At 40.7% G+C, this 21,401-nt stretch overlaps 1 protein-coding gene across 14 annotated transcripts in view; it reads right to left on the reverse strand.

Moving 5' to 3' along the window:
- rimbp2a (RIMS binding protein 2a) overlaps positions 1–21,401 on the reverse strand; it is an 87,985-nt gene that overhangs the window by 54,737 nt on the left and 11,847 nt on the right. For all 14 annotated transcript variants that reach the window (XM_082542402.1, XM_082542403.1, XM_082542399.1 and 11 more), the window contains one exon: positions 2,059–2,205. In XM_082542402.1, coding sequence (XP_082398528.1) covers positions 2,059–2,205 — 147 coding nt within the window. The remainder of the gene's footprint in view (positions 1–2,058; positions 2,206–21,401) is intronic.

Below are 21,401 nucleotides of genomic sequence, written 5' to 3' on the forward strand. Positions count from 1 at the left end.
ATCCAGTGTGAGCCAGTTCTCCAGGTGAACATGCCTTGTTGATGCTAGGAGAGAAGCCAGACTGCTTCCAGCTGACAGGAAGGAAACAATAATTCAAATAACCACTCATTATAACCAAGGTATGCAGAACAAATCTCTAAACCAAACCTACAAGCAGAAGGGCTTCAGCAGCAGAATACCACACCAGGTGCCCCTCCTTGGTCATTGCTGCTGCAGCATTTCAATGGTAGGGTAAAAATATAGGGTAAATAACATGAAAGCATGGATCCATCCTGCCTTGTATCAATGGCCCATCCCATTGTGACCACAGTATACCAATCTTGGCTACTACCAGTGGGATAACACACCATGTCACAAAGCTTACATGATCTCAAACTGGTTGGTTGAACATTACAGTGAGTTCACTGTACTCAATGACCTCCAAAGTCTTTAGATCTCAGTACAATAGAGCACCTTTGGGATGTGTTGGAAGAGTAGATTCTTGCCATGAATGCACAGCTGAGAAATTTCCAGCAACTGTGTGATGCCAGACCTCAAAATCCAGGAAACAGTTCTGGTGTACTACCATATTTCTTCTCATCTTACATCAAAGTGTGTTTTATTGGAATTTGTTATTAGGCATCTTTTGACTGTGACAAAGTGGAAGAGCAGTTGAAATGCTTTCCATTTGTCCCATATGTGTTTACCTTTTTTTGCACATTGTACACATTATTCTGTTATTGATTTGCTATTTGTCAAGTAACATTGCTTCACTCACCATCCCGGGTTTGTTTGTGTAAGCGTTCTGTTGCCGGCAAATCAAACATTCTGCAAATTAGGACAAATACTAAGTTATGTTTCTCTATATTTTATTATGTTACAGATTAAGTCCTTTGTTCATACTGTTTTCAGCATTCTCAACAAGACAAGTGATGGAAGGGCTATCCAAAAATAGGCTCTTTTTGGTTTCGTTTAATGCCCCGACAAAGGCCACAGTGCATCTGCTTAAGGAAATGTCTAAAATGAACCCTTTCTCATTACTGAGCTTCTCTTTGATCCATAGCTGAGTCTGTCTTTGCATGAATGACCATGGTGCAGTGCTGACTGTGTGAGTGAAGCTATCAGCAGCAACACCAAAAAGATTGTCAGGCACCCAGCTGGATTGCCTCCTAACAGTATCTCCCGTATTTAAAAATAGCACGCACACACAAAATTACACAACATTACTGCTTTATGTTGTGGTTACTTTGAATGTTAGGGAGGGAAAAAAAATAAAAGACAAGTTTTGCTTTGACGGTTTTCTGTTTACATAGAGAGAGCAGTTTATCAGAAAGTTTTACATATAACGTTACTTCTCAGTGGAAGAAAGACTGATGGGAGACAGAAAGTTTGGTTATTTTGTCATTTGTACAGTATCTAGCTTTAATAATTTTTGTCTGGAAGGAACTGTCAGAAGATGTCTCAATTCGATCGTGGCCACAACCTTTAACAGCAGGTTGTGGCAAATTTTCAAATATGAAATTATGTAATTGATGTTATTATTTTAACTTGAAAAACACATTCAAATAAAACAAATTAAAAGGCTGCAAAGGAGGAACGGAGCTTGCAGATTTCACTCTCGAACTGATTTCAAACGATTGCCGCTCATAGCAGCAGCAGCCACTACGCTCTGTCAGTTCCCCTCTGTCAGTGTGTCAGCGCTCCTGCTAATGGGCATGTTGCCAAGACAACAGCTCAAACACCTTGCCATCTGGGACCACCTGGTGGAGGCCTCCAAAAGACAACTTCACTAACTTGACTTCACTACACAAATACATGCATGAAGGCAGAGTGCAAACTGGCACTCGCATCTACAACACACACCCAACCACCCGCCTATCTGTTTTGCACTGAATTATGCTAGCCTACTGTGCTCCTTTAGTAATATTTCATCTGGTATATCCAAGCCAAAAGAATATATATCATTTGAAATATGACTGCGTTCGCTGTCAGAAGAGACAGACAAATGTAGAAATTATGTGTCAAAAATTATGTCTGTGGAAAATGACATAACTGGGGTTCATAAAGTAGCAAGCATACCACTTTCTTATACAGCTGTTTCTCCTGGCGAAGTGTGGTTACTTCAAGCTTTAGAGCTCGGTTTCTCTCCTCCAGCAGTCGAAAGCGGCTTGCGTGGTAGACAGTGGAGTGGCCTGTAGCTTGCTGAGATGAAACATCATATCTGGACTGCAAGACAAATAATAAAGATAAGAATAACCAGTGTTGAACATTCCTGTATTATTAAATACAATATCATTTTAGTAGTATCTGTAATAGTGCTGGTAGAGCCAGGCTAACACTTCTGTGAAGCAGTCCTTCAAGACCAACATTATCCTGCTGCTAAGATGTTACAAGTGATCATGTTCATATGATGCCATGCAGGTTTAGAGGTTTAAAGCCTCAGGCAGACTGGGACCAGTTGGTCAGCCCCAGGCACCACTGGTTGTTAGGATAAATGTGTATTCCATGACACCAACAACCTATATATATACATATACATATATATAAAAACACCCAGCACGCCCCTGCGGGCAGTTTATCCTTCAAGCTCGGGTCCTCTACCAGAGGCCTGGGAGCTTGAGGGTCCTGCGCAGTATCTTAGCTGTTCCCAGGACTGCGCTCTTCTGGACAGAGATCTCCGATGTTTTTCCCGGGATCTGCTGGAGCCACTCGCCTAGCTTGGGAGTCACCGCACCTAGTGCTCCGATTACCACGGGGACCACCGTTACCTTCACCCTCCACATCCTCTCGAGCTCTTCTCTGAGCCCTTGGTATTTCTCCAGCTTCTCGTGTTCCTTCTTCCTGATATTGCTGTCATTCGGAACCGCTACATCGATCACTACGGCCGTCTTCTTCTGTTTGTCTACCACCACTATGTCCGGTTGGTTAGCCACCACCATTTTGTCCGTCTGTATCTGGAAGTCCCACAGGATCTTAGCTCGGTCATTCTCCACCACCCTTGGGGGCATCTCCCATTTTGACCTCGGGACTTCCAGGTTATACTCGGCACAGATGTTCCTGTACACTATGCCGGCCACTTGGTTATGGCGTTCCATGTATGCCTTGCCTGCTAGCATCTTGCACCCTGCTGTTATGTGCTGGATTGTCTCTGGGGCATCTTTACACAGCCTGCACCTGGGGTCTTGCCTGGTGTGATAGACCCCAGCCTCTATGGATCTTGTACTCAGAGTTTGTTCTTGTGCTGCCATGATTAGTGCCTCTGTGCTGTCTTTCAGTCCAGCTTTGTCCAGCCACTGGTAGGATTTCTGGATATCAGCCACCTCCTCTATCTGCCGGTGGTACATACCGTGCAGGGCCCTGTCCTTCCATGATGGTTCCTCGTCTCCCTCCTCTTTCTTGGGTTTCTGCTGCCTGAGGTATTCACTGAGCACTCGGTCAGTTGGGGCCATCTTCCCAATGTATTCTTGGATGTTCCTTGTCTCATCCTGGACTGTGGTGCTGACACTCACCAGTCCCCGGCCCCCTTCCTTCCGCTTAGCGTACAGCCTCAGGGTGCTGGACTTGGGGTGAAACCCTGCATGTATGGTAAGGAGCTTTCTTGTCTTGATGTCAGTGGCTTCTATCTCCTCCTTTGGCCAGCCTATTACCCCAGCAGGGTACCTGATCACGGGCAGGGCATAGGTGTTGATGGCCCGGATCTTGTTCTTACCGTTCAGCTGACTCCTCAGGACTTGCCTGACCCTCTGCAGGTACTTGGTGGTTGCAGCTTTTCTAGCGGCCTCTTCATGGTTCCCATTTTCCTGCGGGATCCCCAGGTACTTGTAACTGTCCTCTATGTCTGCAATGTTGCCTTCTGGTAGTTCAATCCCCTCAGTTCTGACTGCCTTCCCTCTCTTTGTTACCATCCGACTACACTTCTCCAGTCCGAACGACATTCCAATGTCATTGCTGTATAGCCTGGTAGTGTGGATCAGTGAATCGATGTCTCGTTCACTCCTGGCATACAGCTTGATGTCATCCATGTACAGGAGGTGGCTGACAACTGCTCCATTCCGTAGTCGGTATCCGTAGCCAGTCTTGTTAATGATCTCACTGAGGGGGTTCAGGCCTATGCAGAACAGCAGTGGGGACAGAGCATCTCCTTGGTAGATCCCGCACTTGATGGTGACTTGTGCGATGGGCTTGGAGTTGGCCTCTAGTGTTGTACGCCACATCCCCATTGAGTTCCCGATGAAGGCTCTTAGGGTCCCATTGATCTTGTACAATTCTAGGCATTCCAGTATCCAGCTGTGGGGCATTGAGTCATAGGCCTTCTTGTAATCAATCCAGGCAGTACACAGGTTGGTCAGTCTGGTCTTGCAGTCTCGGCTGATTGTTCTGTCTACCAGTAGCTGGTGTTTTGCACCTCTGGTATTCTTGCCAATCCCTTTCTGTGCCCCACTCATGTATTGACCCATGTGCTTGTTCATCTTAGCCGATATGATGCCTGACAGGAGCTTCCATGTAGTACTGAGGCAGGTTATTGGTCGGTAGTTGGATGGGACCGGTCCCTTCTTGGGGTCCTTGGGGATCAGGACCGTTCGACCTTCGGTTAGCCATTCCGGGTGTCTCTCGTTAACTAGCAGCTGGTTCATTTGTGCTGCCAGACGCTCGTGGAGTGCAGTCAGCTTCTTTAGCCAGTAGGCGTGAACCATGTCGGGCCCTGGTGCTGTCCAACTCTTCATACTGGAGACCCTTTCTTGGATATCTGCCACTGTGATGGTTACTGGACCCTGTTCAGGGAGGTCGCTATGGTCTGCTCTCAGATCCACTAGCCACTAAGCATTGCCGTTATGGGTTGTGTCCTTCTCCCATATGCTCTTCCAGTATTGCTCCGTCTCCAGCCTTGGTGATGCTTATCTCTTATTGTTCCCTTGCCACTGAGAGTACACCTTTGCTGGTTCTGTGGAGAACAGCTGGTTTATTCTCCTGCCTTCTATCTCTCTGGTGTACCTCCTCAAGCGGATGGCCAAGGCTGTGAGTCTTTGCTTGGCAGTTTCCAAGGCCTCAGGTATGGACAGTTTGCTGTATTTCTTATGCACCTTCTTTGCCGCACCTTTCTGCAACTCCGATAGTTGGCTAACCTCCCTCCGTGCTACTTTGATCTTGCCTTCTAGCCTCCTTCTCCATGGAGGGTACTGCCCTTGTGGCTGTTCAACTTGTAGCCAAGTATCTCACTGATCACTGCTGCTGTATTGTAGATCAGCTTGTTAGCGTCGGTAATCGTGGTTGTAGGTATCGTCCGTAGTGCTGCATTAACATCATCTAGCAGACCTTCTGAAGGTACTTCCCGTAATCTTGGTAACCGGCTACGGGGGATCCAGGTTTCAAGCTTGGCCATGATCCTATTTTTCAGGTCAGTTCCTCTCGCGCATATATATATATATATATATATATATATATATATATATATATATATATATATATATATATATATATATATATATATAAAACACCCAGCACGCCCCTGCGGGCGGTTTATCCTTCAAGCTCGGGTCCTCTACCAGAGGCCTGGGAGCTTGAGGGTCCTGCGCAGTATCTTAGCTGTTCCCAGGACTGCGCTCTTCTGGACAGAGATCTCCGATGTTTTTCCCGGGATCTGCTGGAGCCACTCGCCTAGCTTGGGAGTCACCGCACCTAGTGCTCCGATTACCACGGGGACCACCGTTACCTTCACCCTCCACATCCTCTCGAGCTCTTCTCTGAGCCCTTGGTATTTCTCCAGCTTCTCGTGTTCCTTCTTCCTGATATTGCTGTCATTGGGAACCGCTACATCGATCACTACGGCTGTCTTCTTCTGTTTGTCTACCACCACTATGTCCGGTTGGTTAGCCACCACCATTTTGTCCGTCTGTATCTGGAAGTCCCACAGGATCTTAGCTCGGTCATTCTCCACCACCCTTGGGGGCATCTCCCATTTTGACCTCGGGACTTCTAGGTTATACTCGGCACAGATGTTCCTGTACACTATGCCGGCCACTTGGTTATGGCGTTCCATGTATGCCTTGCCTGCTAGCATCTTGCACCCTGCTGTTATGTGCTGGATAGTCTCTGGGGCATCTTTACACAGCCTGCACCTGGGGTCTTGCCTGGTGTGATAGACCCCAGCCTCTATGGATCTTGTACTCAGAGCTTGTTCTTGTGCTGCCATGATTAGTGCCTCTGTGCTGTCTTTCAGTCCAGCTTTGTCCAGCCACTGGTAGGATTTCTGGATATCAGCCACCTCCTCTATCTGCCGGTGGTACATACCGTGCAGGGGCCTGTCCTTCCATGATGGTTCCTCGTCTCCCTCCTCTTTCTTGGGTTTCTGCTGCCTGAGGTATTCACTGAGCACTCGGTCAGTTGGGGCCATCTTCCCAATGTATTCTTGGATGTTCCTTGTCTCATCCTGGACTGTGGTGCTGACACTCACCAGTCCCCGGCCCCCTTCCTTCCGCTTAGCGTACAGCCTCAGGGTGCTGGACTTGGGGTGAAACCCTCCATGCATGGTCAGGAGCTTTCTTGTCTTTATGTCAGTGGCTTCTATCTCCTCCTTTGGCCAGCTTATTACCCCAGCAGGGTACCTGATCACGGGCAGGGCGTATGTGTTGATGGCCCGGATCTTGTTCTTACCATTCAGCTGACTCCTCAGGACTTGCCTGACCCTCTGCAGGTACTTGGTGGTTGCAGCCTTTCTAGCAGCCTCTTCATGGTTCCCATTTGCCTGCGGGATCCCCAGGTACTTGTAACTGTCCTCTATGTCTGCAATGTTGCCTTCTGGTAGTTCAATCCCCTCAGTTCTGACTACCTTCCCTCTCTTTGTTACCATCCGACTACACTTCTCCAGTCCGAACGACATTCCAATGTCATTGCTGTATAGCCTGGTAGTGTGGATCAGTGAATCGATGTCTCGTTCACTCTTGGCATACAGCTTGATGTCATCCATGTACAGGAGGTGGCTGACAACTGCTCCGTTCCGTAGTCGGTATCCGTAGCCAGTCTTGTTAATGATCTCACTGAGGGGGTTCAGGCCTATGCAGAACAGCAGTGGGGACAGAGCATCTCCTTGGTAGATCCCGCACTTGATGGTAACTTGTGCTATGGGCTTGGAGTTGGCCTCTAGTGTTGTACGCCACATCCCCATTGAGTTCCTGATGAAGGCTCTTAGGGTCCCATTGATCTTGTACAATTCTAGGCATTCCAGTATCCAGCTGTGGGGCATTGAGTCATAGGCCTTCTTGTAATCAATCCAGGCAGTACACAGGTTGGTCAGTCTGGTCTTGCAGTCTCGGCTGATTGTTCTGTCTACCAGTAGCTGGTGTTTTGCACCTCTGGTATTCTTGCCAATTCCTTTCTGTGTCCCGCTCATGTATTGACCCATGTGCCTGTTCATCTTAGCCGATATGATGCCTGACAGGAGCTTCCATGTAGTACTGAGGCAGGTTATTGGTCGGTAGTTGGAGGGGACCGGTCCCTTCTTGGGGTCCTTGGGGATCAGGACCGTCCGGCCTTCAGTTAGCCATTCCGGGTGTCTTTCGTTAACTAGCAGCTGGTTCATTTGTGCTGCCAGACGCTCGTGGAGTGCAGTCAGCTTCTTCAGCCAGTAGGCGTGAACCATGTCGGGCCCTGGTGCTGTCCAACTCTTCATACTGGAGACCCTTTCTTGGATATCTGCCACTGTGATGGTTACTGGACCCTGTTCAGGGAGGTCGCTGTGGTCTGCCCTCAGATCCTCTAGCCACTGAGCATTGCCGTTATGGGTTGCATCCTTCTCCCATATGCTCTTCCAGTATTGCTCCGTCTCCAGCCTTGGTGGTGCTGTTCTCTTATTGTTCCCTTGCCACTGAGAGTACACCTTTGCTGGTTCTGTGGAGAACAGCTGGTTTATTCTCCTGCCTTCTATCTCTCTGGTGTACCTCCTCAAGCGGCTGGCCAAGGCTGTGAGTCTTTGCTTGGCAGTTTCCAAGGCCTCAGGTATGGACAGTTTGCTGTATTTCTTAGGCACCTTATTTGTCGCACCTTTCTGCAACTCCGTTAGTTGGCTAACCTCCCTCCGTGCTACTTTGATCTTGCCCTCTAGCCTCCTTCTCCATGGAGGGTACTGCCCCTTGTGGCTGTTCAACTTGTTCAACTTGTAGCCAAGCATCTCACTGATCACTGCTATATATATATATATATATATATATATATATATATATATATATATATATATATGTATACATATATATTTGTCCAGATACAGACGAACAAAATGGTGGTGGCTAACCAACCGGACATAGTGGTGGTAGACAAACAGAAGAAGACAGCCGTAGTGATCGATGTAGCGGTTCCGAATGACAGCAATATCAGGAAGAAGGAACACGAGAAGCTGGAGAAATACCAAGGGCTCAGAGAAGAGCTCGAGAGGATGTGGAGGGTGAAGGTAACGGTGGTCCCCGTGGTAATCGGAGCACTAGGTGCGGTGACTCCCAAGCTAGGCGAGTGGCTCCAGCAGATCCCGGGAATAACACCGGAGATCTCTGTCCAGAAGAGCGCAGTCCTGGGAACAGCTAAGATACTGCACAGGACCCTCAAGCTCCCAGGCCTCTGGTAGAGGACCCAAGCTTGAAGGATAAAACCGCCCGCAGGGGCGTGCTGGGTGTTTTTATATATATATATATATATATATATATATATATATATATATATATATATATATATATATATATATATATATATATTAGATAGTGAAAAACAGGAACTTTCTGTCATTTAATTGTTTATCTGTTACATAATTACTTTGCTGTAGTATTTATCGATGGGAAAAGCTATAAAAAGTTTAGAAATCTATGCACTCCTTCACATTTCACATTTTCCAGAGCCATCCAGTGGTCCCGATTGGAGTCTTTGCCAGGCTAATTCTGGCCCCCTGGATTTATGTTTGATACCTCTGTCCTAAACCAAAAAACTAAATCAAATGTGACCCTGTGCATATTAGCAAACATATTATCCACAGGGAAACATGAAAGTGTCTGTCTATTATCGTCTAATGGCAATTACCCAAAACCTTAAAAGTGAAATTCAGGTGGATCTCATGGAAGATGTGCAGCGGACAAGTTTTGTCATGAAATCCTCCAGTGTGTATAAAACAATCTGTTGTCCACACAGGAGTCATCACCCTTGTAATAATATTTAAACACACAATCACATTATATTATTAATGTGGATATCAGTGCCACATTTACTAGAGATATTTCACTACAAAACCTGGCAACCTCATGGTGACCTAACAGGAAACGTAAGGCAACCATTATCTGCATAAAATCATCTGGCACTTTATTCAAGTTACTTAACCAACCAATTCGCATGATTAATATACAGTAAAGAGAAGCCATATTGACAGTGTTTCTTACAACAGTCTACTGCTTCAGTCCCATATGGTCAGTGACAGGAAAGGGATTAGTGGGTCTGATAATGAAGCTGCTGCAGCTCAGTCTGCACATCAGTGTATTTTTTTTAACATTTTCTTGATGGCATAAAAAAGCCTTTAAAATCCAAAATTTCACTTGCTTAAATTCTCAGTGGAAATGTAGTGCATATCTGCAACAGGCAGGCTGGAAGCATCCCTTGTGCTGCTGAGTTAGTCTTCTTTCATGAAAGACATCCATCGGAGCAGTTTGGTGGCACTTTTCCATTCATAGCTGTCGTGTTTTGGAATAGAACTGCTATGCTGTCTGTCTTTTTTCAAAGTTTCCAATCACGCTGGAGCTACCAGAGGGACTGTAGATAGCAGAGGTATTAGGCAGCTTTTTTGCTGAAGTGAGAGAAAATCTGATTTAAGATACAGTAAAAATGTATTTGTGCCTCCTGGAATTAAACACAACCCCGAAGATAGAAGGATGCATTTTGCTCTGATATATATACAGAACATTCCCCTGTACGTAAGGCTAAAGAAAGATTTGGTGCTGTGCTACACTCTGCTTACTTTAAGTATTACAGGAAAATGTTAGAGAAGTATAATCTGAAATGCCCAAAAAAGCATTAGTCTTTCATATTTGCCTCCTGAAAAAGCACACTTAGCCTGCCCAGACACACAAGTATTACCACATTAGTACCTCAAACAAAGGAAAGCTTTTGCCTGCATTACTTTGAAGTCTGTTCTCTTTTGTCTTTTCCCTCCCTATACTAGCTTTTCATCTAATTTTTTTTTAAGTTACTAAACCCATCTCAAGGAACTTTAAAGCTGTGGTCAAATTGTCAGCCCACTGTTCTCATCAAGCATTATTTCTTTTTACCAATCTCTGACAGACCAACCAACAGATGGCTCTCACTTCAGTTTATATTATTCTAATATATCAATTTGCTTGTTACCAGAACAGTTGGTATTTTGGCACACAAAACAATTCACACACTCGCACACATACAAACAATAACCAGATCCCCTTGATGGAAAGCCAAACCATCACACTCCACAAAGCACATATGAAAAAACAAAGTTGCAGACAAGATGACAGTTTACCCACAGAGCGTAAGCTTCTGAAGCCAGTACGATGGAAGTGCCAAGTAGACAGAAAGACAGCCAGATCCACCTGTTAATACACCAGACCCGCTAAGCAGTCGAGCCTACACATATATCCACCAGTGTAATATGGTGATCTTTCCAAGAACAGACAGAGAGATGGACCTGCCAACCAGTGCTGTTGGTTTTCCAAACAGACAGACAGACTAACACATTCTGTCAGGCTGTTCAGAGCAAGATATTAGGCCATATTGACGTCCCTATGAGAGCTGATTTTGTGAGTCATTTACCACAGAACCACTGGTTTCCAGATTTAACATGCTAAAAAATATATATGGCTAAAGGCAGGTAACCTCTTTAGTGACTTGACAACAAAATGAAAATATTTTCTCAGCTTCATTTAAAATATTTTGGACATTTTAGCATCTGGGTGACTGGACTCTGGAGCAAACACATAAACTCTAATCACAGGCAGTTAAGACATCCAAGGGAGACATGATACCATACAATCAGACTCCTAATTTAACAGAGTTTGGTGCATCTAAGCACTCTAACCAGTCCCTGTCTGGCAGGGCCCAATTGTGCCGTCCACACAGGAGTCGTCATCCTTGTACTGAGAAAGCTGGCAAAGCTGCTCTGACAGCAGTTACGTCAGAGTTTAGAATAATGGCACACTCATGCACACTGGGGTCACAGGAAATACCAACAGCATTTGCTTCTAAGTGTGAGCCAGAAAAGGCGCAATTAAAGGAAGATTATAAAAAGTCCAGATGCTAAGCTGGTATTTTATCCATTCTCTGCCTTTAATTCAGAGAGAATGAGCAAAAGGAAAAATGTTTTTCCATAAAACACATCTGAGTCACTCCTGGGTGACTAGGAGTGACTCAGATGTGTGACTAGGTAAAAGGTATAGGTGTAGCTAACAATTCACCTTGATCTCTTGATTTAGGCCACCAATGTCCAAAGTAAAACTTTAACAGATCTTTAAAAGGCCTGGAGAACTGTTGGTCAAGAGCACAAATAAAAATTACAAGAAAATCCAGCTCCTGAGGGGTGGCTCAAGATTTTTGCACAGTGCTGTACATCCAATATTCTGCACAAGCTATGGATAACCATAAGACAACAGAAAATATTACCAATATTAATACCATATAAATCGGCAGACTGAGGGCAGAGGGATGAGATGAATTAATTAGTTGAGAAAATTCAGACGCAATACAGTCTCAGAAACAATCAGCGAGAAGACCTTGCAGCAGTATACATAAGATTTTTACCATCTGAGAATTTTCTTTTGTATTTAATATCTCAATGATTTTACATAAATAGTAATAATAATTTACTCGTGTTTGTATAAATCTGCCACAGCATCTCATAAGTTGCTCTGAAGTAGTAAAATCTGCCTGTTCCCCATAAAACCAGTCTGTTTTACTTCCACTCATGCAGTCTCCGCCTGCGTGACAACCTTTGGGAATACAGCAATACTCCACTCTCAGAGGAAGTGTATGCCTCCAGTCTGATTTAATGCACTGGCCAAGGTTCTTACCTGTGTGCAGTGTGGTTGGTTTATATTGCTGTTGTGTGTGTCTTTGTTGATTTCAGTGACCCACAATGTAAGATACTTTCACTTCAGATTTTATATGTTCCGTCAAGAGTCTTTTTAATTTTGTTTTGTTTGTTTTTTACTTCCATCTAAGGGATATATTCCTTTTTTGTGTTTGCAATCGGTAAAGGTCACAGCTGTGGAGTGCTGTAGTGTGTGTACTGCTCAAAGGCAAGTCTGTAAAGCAGGTAACTGCTACAAAGGGATTTGTAGAGCTTACTGACTGCTATACTTAACTTCCATGACATATTTCACAGAGCCGTGTTCATAATTTTCTGATGAAGTGCCAAGGAGCAGCGCACTAAAAAAGGTAGGCAGGTGAATGACGCAAATATTTATTGCATTGATACCAACACTGGTATTGGTATTGGGTCGATATTAGTGTGACAGGATAGATACTTTCTTTCTATCCTCCACGTTTAGTATGATGGCCACTGATTTGTGTTAAATAATGAAAAGCTGAAAGGTGTGTATTGTGTTAACTAAGTATTTTGGAAACTGAAAATCTCACTGATTTAGTGGTTATTAAAATGTGTTAAGAATTTCTCAATTGATGATGATTAATCTCATAAACACTGAGGCACTGCTCTCTACTCTACATAAGCTTCCTTTATCAGATAAAAGTATCGGTATCAACAATATTGGCCCAGCATTTACTTGGTATGTAATCTATGCCAAAATGTTCAATATGGTACAGCACAAGAACACATTTCTGGGAAATAAAAATAGCAAAATAACATTCATTAAAGGCTATGAAGGCAAGCAGCAGAAACCTAAAAATACAGGGAGCTTAATTTCTGCACAATACCGGTGACAACAGCGGTGATGGACGCACAGTGAGTGCATTATCCATTTAAAACTAATGAACAACTGGAGGCTGGGGGAACTGTTTATTAACCAAAGCAGATAATGTGGGTAGCTATTAAGATATTACAGCATATGATTATGTAATACGGGCTTTTTACTTCTTTATACCCCTCACAGTTAAGCTTCACTCCCATTTTCCAGCAATTAATAGCTACCAACTTTATCAGCACGCAGACAAATGCTGTGTGCTTTCAAGAGTCTGCTTAATAAGAATCACATTTTCTGGGACGTCTGTGGATTGCTGCTTTGTTTGATGACTCCCGCTAAAGGGACACAGTAGAATAGATTAGGGAGGCAGCATGTGGTGGCTGGACTTGAACCAAGGGCACTGTGGTTAAGTGGCGTGTGCTCAGCCAACCGAGCTGCCAGGATACCCCGAAGGTAATCTTTTTTTTTTGACTAGGGGGAATTTAAATTTATTGTCATGTCGCCATCTGGTGAGGAAGTGAAACACTTGCATCCGTGCTGCCTGATGCCTGAGGTGGATACATATGATCAAAAACAAAGAAAGAAAGGACGAAGCAAAGGAAGAAATCCAGCCAAGATTTTCAGAGAAACAATTCGCCCACTGCTCCTTTGAGGAAGAACCGTTTATATTTTTAATACAGTTACTTATTTATTTGTTCATTTATTTATTTATTTATTTTAGAGAGGTTTGCACAGTGATGCTAGCGTGCAGTGGTTTTGCAAAGAGACCCACGGTAATAACACTGTCCCTACTGCAAACGCAGTATCTTTTTTGTCCCGAATTGTCTCTCTTTTCTTCCCGTCACACCACGGACCGGCAGCGGAGGCGCAGGCGACACGTCACTGTGCGTAACCCACGTGTGTGTGTGTGTGTGTGTGTGTGTGTGTGTGTGTGTGTGTGTGTGTGTGTGTGTGTCGGGGTCTTAGTGCATCTGTGTGCGTGCTGCAGCTTCAACAGCTTGCCTAGTCCACACACACCCGTGGCTGGCCTGGATTATCACCTTAACAGCGAGACCAAAAACAGTGCCACCTTCCTGGCACCCAAACAGTTCCTGCACCCTCTCACCATCGCTGCCAAACACCCCCCACCTCCACCTTTCTACTGGTGTCAGTACCTTTCTCTCTTACTACGTCTGTCATCCAAAGGATGTGTTCAATTGACCAAACATCAACGTCACGCACGCGAAAAAAGGAGGGATGTGTTGGAGGGGCATGCACGGCATTACATCATACATCGTCCACTTCACCTGACCTCGCAGGTGAAGTGAGGCTCATATTTTGAGTTCAGAAGTTGTCTTCTGTAATTTGCTAAATAATCTTAGATAATCTTGATGTTAGATAATGATGTCTGCTTTTCTCACTTGATACGTACATGTTTCCAGAAATGAAGAGTTTTTGCTGAAACATACAACACTGTGTAAAAGTACTGAGCCACCCCACATTTCTTTATAATGTTGTAGGAAAATGGGAAATATGTGCAGCAATTTATTGAAAGGTGTGTGGAAACTCACATGGAAATGCATTATATAAGGCAAAAACAGAGTTTGTACCATTCTAATGAGCTTGAAAGTCAATATTCAGTATTTAGGTTCCTTTGTAAGTGCGCATCCGCCATTAGAGTGCTGCATCCTGTAACCTATAATTTCCTTCGGGATTAATAAAGTATTCTGATTCTGATTATTCTTCAAGACAGTCTGAACTCTCTTAGGAGAGCTTTCCTGTGATATCTTCAAGCAGTCATAAGATTATATAGTTCCTCCTGCTTCTTGAACTTCATTTAAAGTTGTTCTTTGGGTGTTTTTTGTTTGTTTTTGTGTTAAGTTGGTTGTTTTAGTTTGTTTTTGCTCCTTTATCTGTCGAGATGCTTCAATAATGCTGAGGTCTGCGCTCTCAGGAGGCCCATCCATCACTCATAGTGTTCTGTATGTTTTTATATCCAGGTATGCTTTTACTGCATTAGGTATGTGTTTGGGAATACTGTAACGCTGAAAAATGAAGCCATTAACAATGAGATGCTTTCAAGACAGATATTACATGATGGATCAAAATTTGATGGTACTTTCCTATATCAATAATTCCATCAATTTTAACAAGATCTCCAAGCTGAAAAGCAGTCCCAAACCATGGTAGAGCATCCGCCATATGTTACAGATAGACACTCACTGTTGTAGTTCTCTCCTGACGTCCTCTGCACATATCAATGATGATTCAAACCTTAGATTTACAGTTTTTACTGAATGCTTAAACCCTAACTGTGATTCTTATAGCACAATTTCTAAAACTATTAATACTTATAGCAAAACCACTCACTGAGTTTGCAAAACTAAAAGCACAAACACTGCTTTGCACTCAGTTTGCCATTTTGTAACACACACTTTGCAAACCTGTAGCTACAATCCACTGCACAGCACTCTTTTTGCAGAACTATAAACACAACTCACTGCTTTACACTCAATTTCCAAATGATCAACGCACTCCTAGCAAAGCTAAGCTATACTATACAACCGTGGCTCAGGGGGTTGGGAAGCATATCTGTAACCAGAAGGTCGCCGGTTCGATCCCTGGGCTCTCTGTCCTGGTCGTTGTGTCCTTGGGCAAGACACTTTACCCTACCGCCTACTAATGTTGGCCAGAGGGGCCGATGGCGCGATATGGCAGCCTCGCTTCTGTCAGTCTGTCCCAGGGCAGCTGTGGCTACAACTGTAGCTTGCCTCCACCAGTGTGTGAATGCGAGAGTGAATGAATAATGGCATTGTAAAGCGCTTTGGGTGCCTTGAAAAGCGCTATATAAATCCAATCCATTATTATTATACACATTTAAGGCCATTATTTACACTATTTTGCTAACTGTCTGGCACACTTTCACATGTGAAAACTTTTTTAGATAATTAGTTCACTTTGCAATCAGCCTAAGCACTATAATACAGGTAAGGTGTGTGTGCGGAGTACAATGGAGGGAGCAGAAAGAGTGAGAAGTAGAGGAGGCCGAGGAAGAGGACGTGGAGGTGAAGAAGTAGGATGAAGAGGACGACAAGGACAAGGAGGAGCAAGAGGAAGACGAGGAGGGGGGAGAGGAAGATGAGGAGGGGGGAGAGGAAGGGTAGGAAGAGTAAGAAATAGAATTGCTGATGACATCAGAGCTACAATAGTGGACCATGTAATCAACCGTGGAATGACCCTGAGGGTAGCTGGCCAACGGGTCCAGCCTAACTCGAGCCGCTACACTGTAGCAAGTACCATAAGGACATCTTGAAATGAGAATCGGTTAGTACAGTCACTTCGCACAAAGATTTGTAGCACTGCCATATGCCAATGAGAAACACACCAATACCATTGATGTAGAAATACTGAAATTGTTACTTTACAGAATTGCTAGATGACCAGATGCTGGGGGCAGAGGAAGCATGTTCACTGCAGACCAAGTAACCCATATAGTCATTATGGCGATTGCAAATAATCCTATACTTGGAAATAAACACTTGTGTTTGTTTTGATGTGTTTGAATAAACACCAGTACTTGAAGTTTGGATCCCTCTATGCTTATGGATCTATGACAGAAGTATGAGCTCAAACTGACATAGCCTACCTTGTGCACAGAGAAAGCAAAAGCCAGATGTGTTTTGTATTCATACCATCAGTGTGCAGTTGGCGCATTGTGTGCTTAGTAGATGATGGCTTGTGTGTACTGTTTGATACGGAAACACCATTTTTACGAAGGTGTGAAGAGTTAGTCTAGCTGTGTTTGCTTTTGCAAGAGAACTACAATGTTTTGATTATTGGGTGACAGGTTTTCTTATTTGTGTGAAGAGTTTTGCAAAATTAGCCAATAGTTACAAAAAATGTGCTTAAGCAATCAGAAAAAACTGTAAACACCAGTACTTGAAGTTTGGATCCCTCTATGCTTACGGATCTATGACAAAAGTATGAGCTCAAACTGACATAGCCTACCTTGTGCACAGAGAAAGCAAAAGCCAGATGTGTTTTTTATTCATACCATCAGTGTGTAGTTGGTGCATTGTGTGCTTATTAATATGATGGCTTGTGTTAACTGTTGGATACAAAAATACAATTTTTACAAAGGTGTGGAGAGTTAAGCAAGGGTTATTCGCTTTTACAAGAAAACTACAATGTTTTGCTGATTGGGTGACAGGTTTTCTTATTTGTGTGTAGAGTTTTGCAAAAATAGCCAGTAGTTACAAAAAATGTGCTCAAGCCATCAGAAAAAACTGTAAAATCTGGATTCATGACTCTGTGTGTTCTTATGTAATTTTGCATGCCTCAGCCTTTTCTCCCTGCTTCCCTTTGTTCAGAAAGGCTTCTTTACAGCCAAACTGTTATCTTTGGCATTTCTCACAGATTTAGATAAAGAAATGGGAAGAAAGAAAGGGGGTCTGTAACAAGAGAAATCATTTTTTTGCTAAAATGTTTGTTATCTGTAGCCATATCACTGGTTCATCCCTTGAGATAGGTCCCTTTTTATGCTTGAATGATTCATAAGTCAGTGTTAAGTGGCTTAACAAACAAAGACAAAAACCCCTAACACTGGTCAAGTACAAGAAGTGGGCTGTAAATGAGAGAAAAAGCCTCCTATGTCCAAACAGAAACTTTGAAAGACCTTCATAAAACCTTGAGAACTATTGCTCAAGACAACTTAAAACATTACAAGAAAGTCTGACTTCCAAGTAGTCAGACTTTATTTGGAAGTAGCCACTTCTACAAACAAACAATACAGAAGTAGACCTTTATGCCTCAGAATCAACACCTTGTTAAAAACTCAGACTATACCCTCGACTCCACTCTGTTTCATCCATGTCTACCTATAGCATTTTAAGGTTTGGAACTTTTCTCTAGGATTAAAATCTACACTGTCATGTTCCTGGTCCCAGTCCTACCTTGCATCCTATTTGCTCTTTTCACCTCCTCTAAATCCCTGAGAGAGGGCTCAAATTAAATTAGGTTTTAGTGAGGTTACATCAGCACCAGGCACTCAATGTATTATGTAGTACTAGTTCTCGGTTTAGCTGGGAAAGAGCAAAGAGTACGGAGGGGAGGACAGAATGAAAGAGACACATGGGACAGAGGACAGGACAGAAAGACAGGAAGGAGAGGTGAAAGTGGGATGTACGCACTGCTCCACGCTGTTGCTTAGCAACACGTGCTTGCTGTCTGTTCTCATCTTTACTGTAGGCACATTTACTCTTGCAGTGAACTGGTTTCCAGCCATGACATGACGCCCTGTGAGGCTGGGAATGAGGAAAAGATGGAAACTGGATTGGACAGACTGGCTCCTTTAAATATGCAAATAACTGAAGGCAAACTGTAATTCAAGTACTTCAAAACAGGGTAATTATGCTTTTCATTATCATTATCTCCTGTCACACACACACACACACACACACACACACACACACACACACACACACACACATATATATATATACATATATATATATATATATATATATATATATATATATATATATATATATATATATATATATATATATATATATATATACATATTATGGAATGCCCTTTAGGAAAATATTATATATATATATATTCCAACCAAAGTCTGAATATATAGAATGAAACTTGAATATATAGAATGATCTTTTGAATATATAGAATGAAGCTTGAATATATAGAATGAAACTTGAATATATAGAATGAAACTTGAATATATAGAATGATCTTTTGAATATATAGAATGAAACTTGAATATATAGAATGAAACTTGAATATATAGAATGAAACTTGAATATATATAGAATGAAACTTGAATATATATAGAATGAAACTTGAATATATAGAATGAAACTTGAATATATAGAATGATCTTTTGAATATATAGAATGAAACTTGAATATATAGAATGAAACTTGAATATATAGAATGATCTTCTGAATATATAGAATGAAGCTTGAATATATAGAATGAAACTTGAATATATAGAATGAAACTTGAATATATATAGAATGAAGCTTGAATATATAGAATGAAACTTGAATATATAGAATGAAACTTGAATATATATAGAATGAAACTTGAATATATATAGAATGAAGCTTGAATATATATAGAATGAAACTTGAATATATAGAATGAAACTTGAATATATAGAATGAAACTTGAATATATATAGAATGAAACTTGAATATATATAGAATGAAACTTGAATATATAGAATGAAACTTGAATATATATAGAATGAAGCTTGAATATATAGAATGAAACTTGAATATATAGAATGAAACTTGAATATATAGAATGAAACTTGAATATATAGAATGAAACTTGAATATATATAGAATGAAGCTTGAATATATAGAATGAAACTTGAATATATAGAATGAAACTTGAATATATATAGAATGAAGCTTGAATATATAGAATGAAACTTGAATATATAGAATGAAACTTGAATATATATAGAATGAAACTTGAATATATAGAATGAAACTTGAATATATAGAATGAAACTTGAATATATATAGAATGAAACTTGAATATATATAGAATGAAACTTGAATATATAGAATGAAACTTGAATATATAGAATGATCTTTTGAATATATAGAATGAAACTTGAATATATAGAATGAAACTTGAATATATATAGAATGAAACTTGAATATATAGAATGAAACTTGAATATATAGAATGAAACTTGAATATATATAGAATGAAGCTTGAATATATAGAATGAAACTTGAATATATAGAATGAAACTTGAATATATAGAATGAAACTTGAATATATATAGAATGAAGCTTGAATATATAGAATGAAACTTGAATATATAGAATGAAACTTGAATATATAGAATGAAACTTGAATATATAGAATGAAACTTGAATATATATAGAATGAAACTTGAATATATATAGAATGAAACTTGAATATATAGAATGAAACTTGAATATATAGAATGATCTTTTGAATATATAGAATGAAACTTGAATATATAGAATGAAACTTGAATATATATAGAATGAAACTTGAATATATATAGAATGAAACTTGAATATATAGAATGAAACTTGAATATATAGAATGAAACTTGAATATATAGAATGATCTTTTGAATATATAGAATGAAGCTTGAATATATAGAATGAAACTTGAATATATAGAATGAAACTTGAATATATAGAATGAAACTTGAATATATATATAGAATGAAACTTGAATATATAGAATGAAACTTGAATATATAGAATGATCTTTTGAATATATAGAATGAAGCTTGAATATATAGAATGAAACTTGAATATATAGAATGAAACTTGAATATATATAGAATGAAACTTGAATATATAGGATGAAACTTGAATATATAGAATGATCTTTTGAATATATAGAATGAAACTTGAATATATAGAATGAAACTTGAATATATATAGAATGAAACTTGAATATATAGAATGAAACTTGAATATATAGAATGATCTTTTGAATATATAGAATGAAGCTTGAATATATAGAATGAAACTTGAATATATAGAATGAAACTTGAATATATAGAATGAAACTTGAATATATATATAGAATGAAACTTGAATATATAGAATGAAACTTGAATATATAGAATGAAACTTGAATATATAGAATGAAACTTGAATATATAGAATGAAACTTGAATATATATATAGAATGAAACTTGAATATATAGAATGAAACTTGAATATATAGAATGATCTTTTGAATATATAGAATGAAGCTTGAATATATAGAATGAAGCTTGAATATATAGAATGAAGCTTGAATATATAGAATGAAGCTTGAATATATAGAATGAAACTTGAATATATAGAATGAAACTTGAATATATATAGAATGAAACTTGAATATATAGAATGATCTTTTGAATATATAGAATGATCTTTTGAATATATAGAATGAAGCTTGAATATATAGAATGAAACTTGAATATATAGAATGAAACTTGAATATATATAGAATGAAACTTGAATATATAGAATGTATGAACCTCATTTTTAGAGATGATGTGTTTCTGAATTCTCTGCCTTTACAAAATGGCATCAGCTGAACTATTTCAGTACTTTTTAGAGCTTGACAACTGTTTTGCGACAGCTGTTCAAACTGCAAATGGTAGAAATAATTTGAATTTATACTACGTCACCTTGAAGAACACGTTTTCATTATTGCAAAATTTCTAGTGCTCATGAATAATGTTCAACAAAACGTTTCTGGGAGAAGATTATGCACACTTCTTGAGGGAATTTATCAATCACTGATGGAGATGTCAACTGAGCTAACACTTCGAGCAGAAGCTGAAGCACATGTTATGGGCTCATTATATCATTCTACATCTCAAAGAGGAAGGCCAAGGTAAGTGATAAAAATGGAAACAAATTCATTCATAATGTGTATGGCACTTGAAAGAGTCAAGAGATGGCAAACAAGATAATGAATGCAAGAAATAAGAAAGAAGTTAACATATTTCTT

The sequence above is a fragment of the Aulonocara stuartgranti genome (genome assembly GCF_965226115.1).
Source record: "Aulonocara stuartgranti genome assembly, chromosome: 7".
In the NCBI taxonomy this organism is placed as follows: Eukaryota; Metazoa; Chordata; class Actinopteri; order Cichliformes; family Cichlidae; genus Aulonocara; species Aulonocara stuartgranti.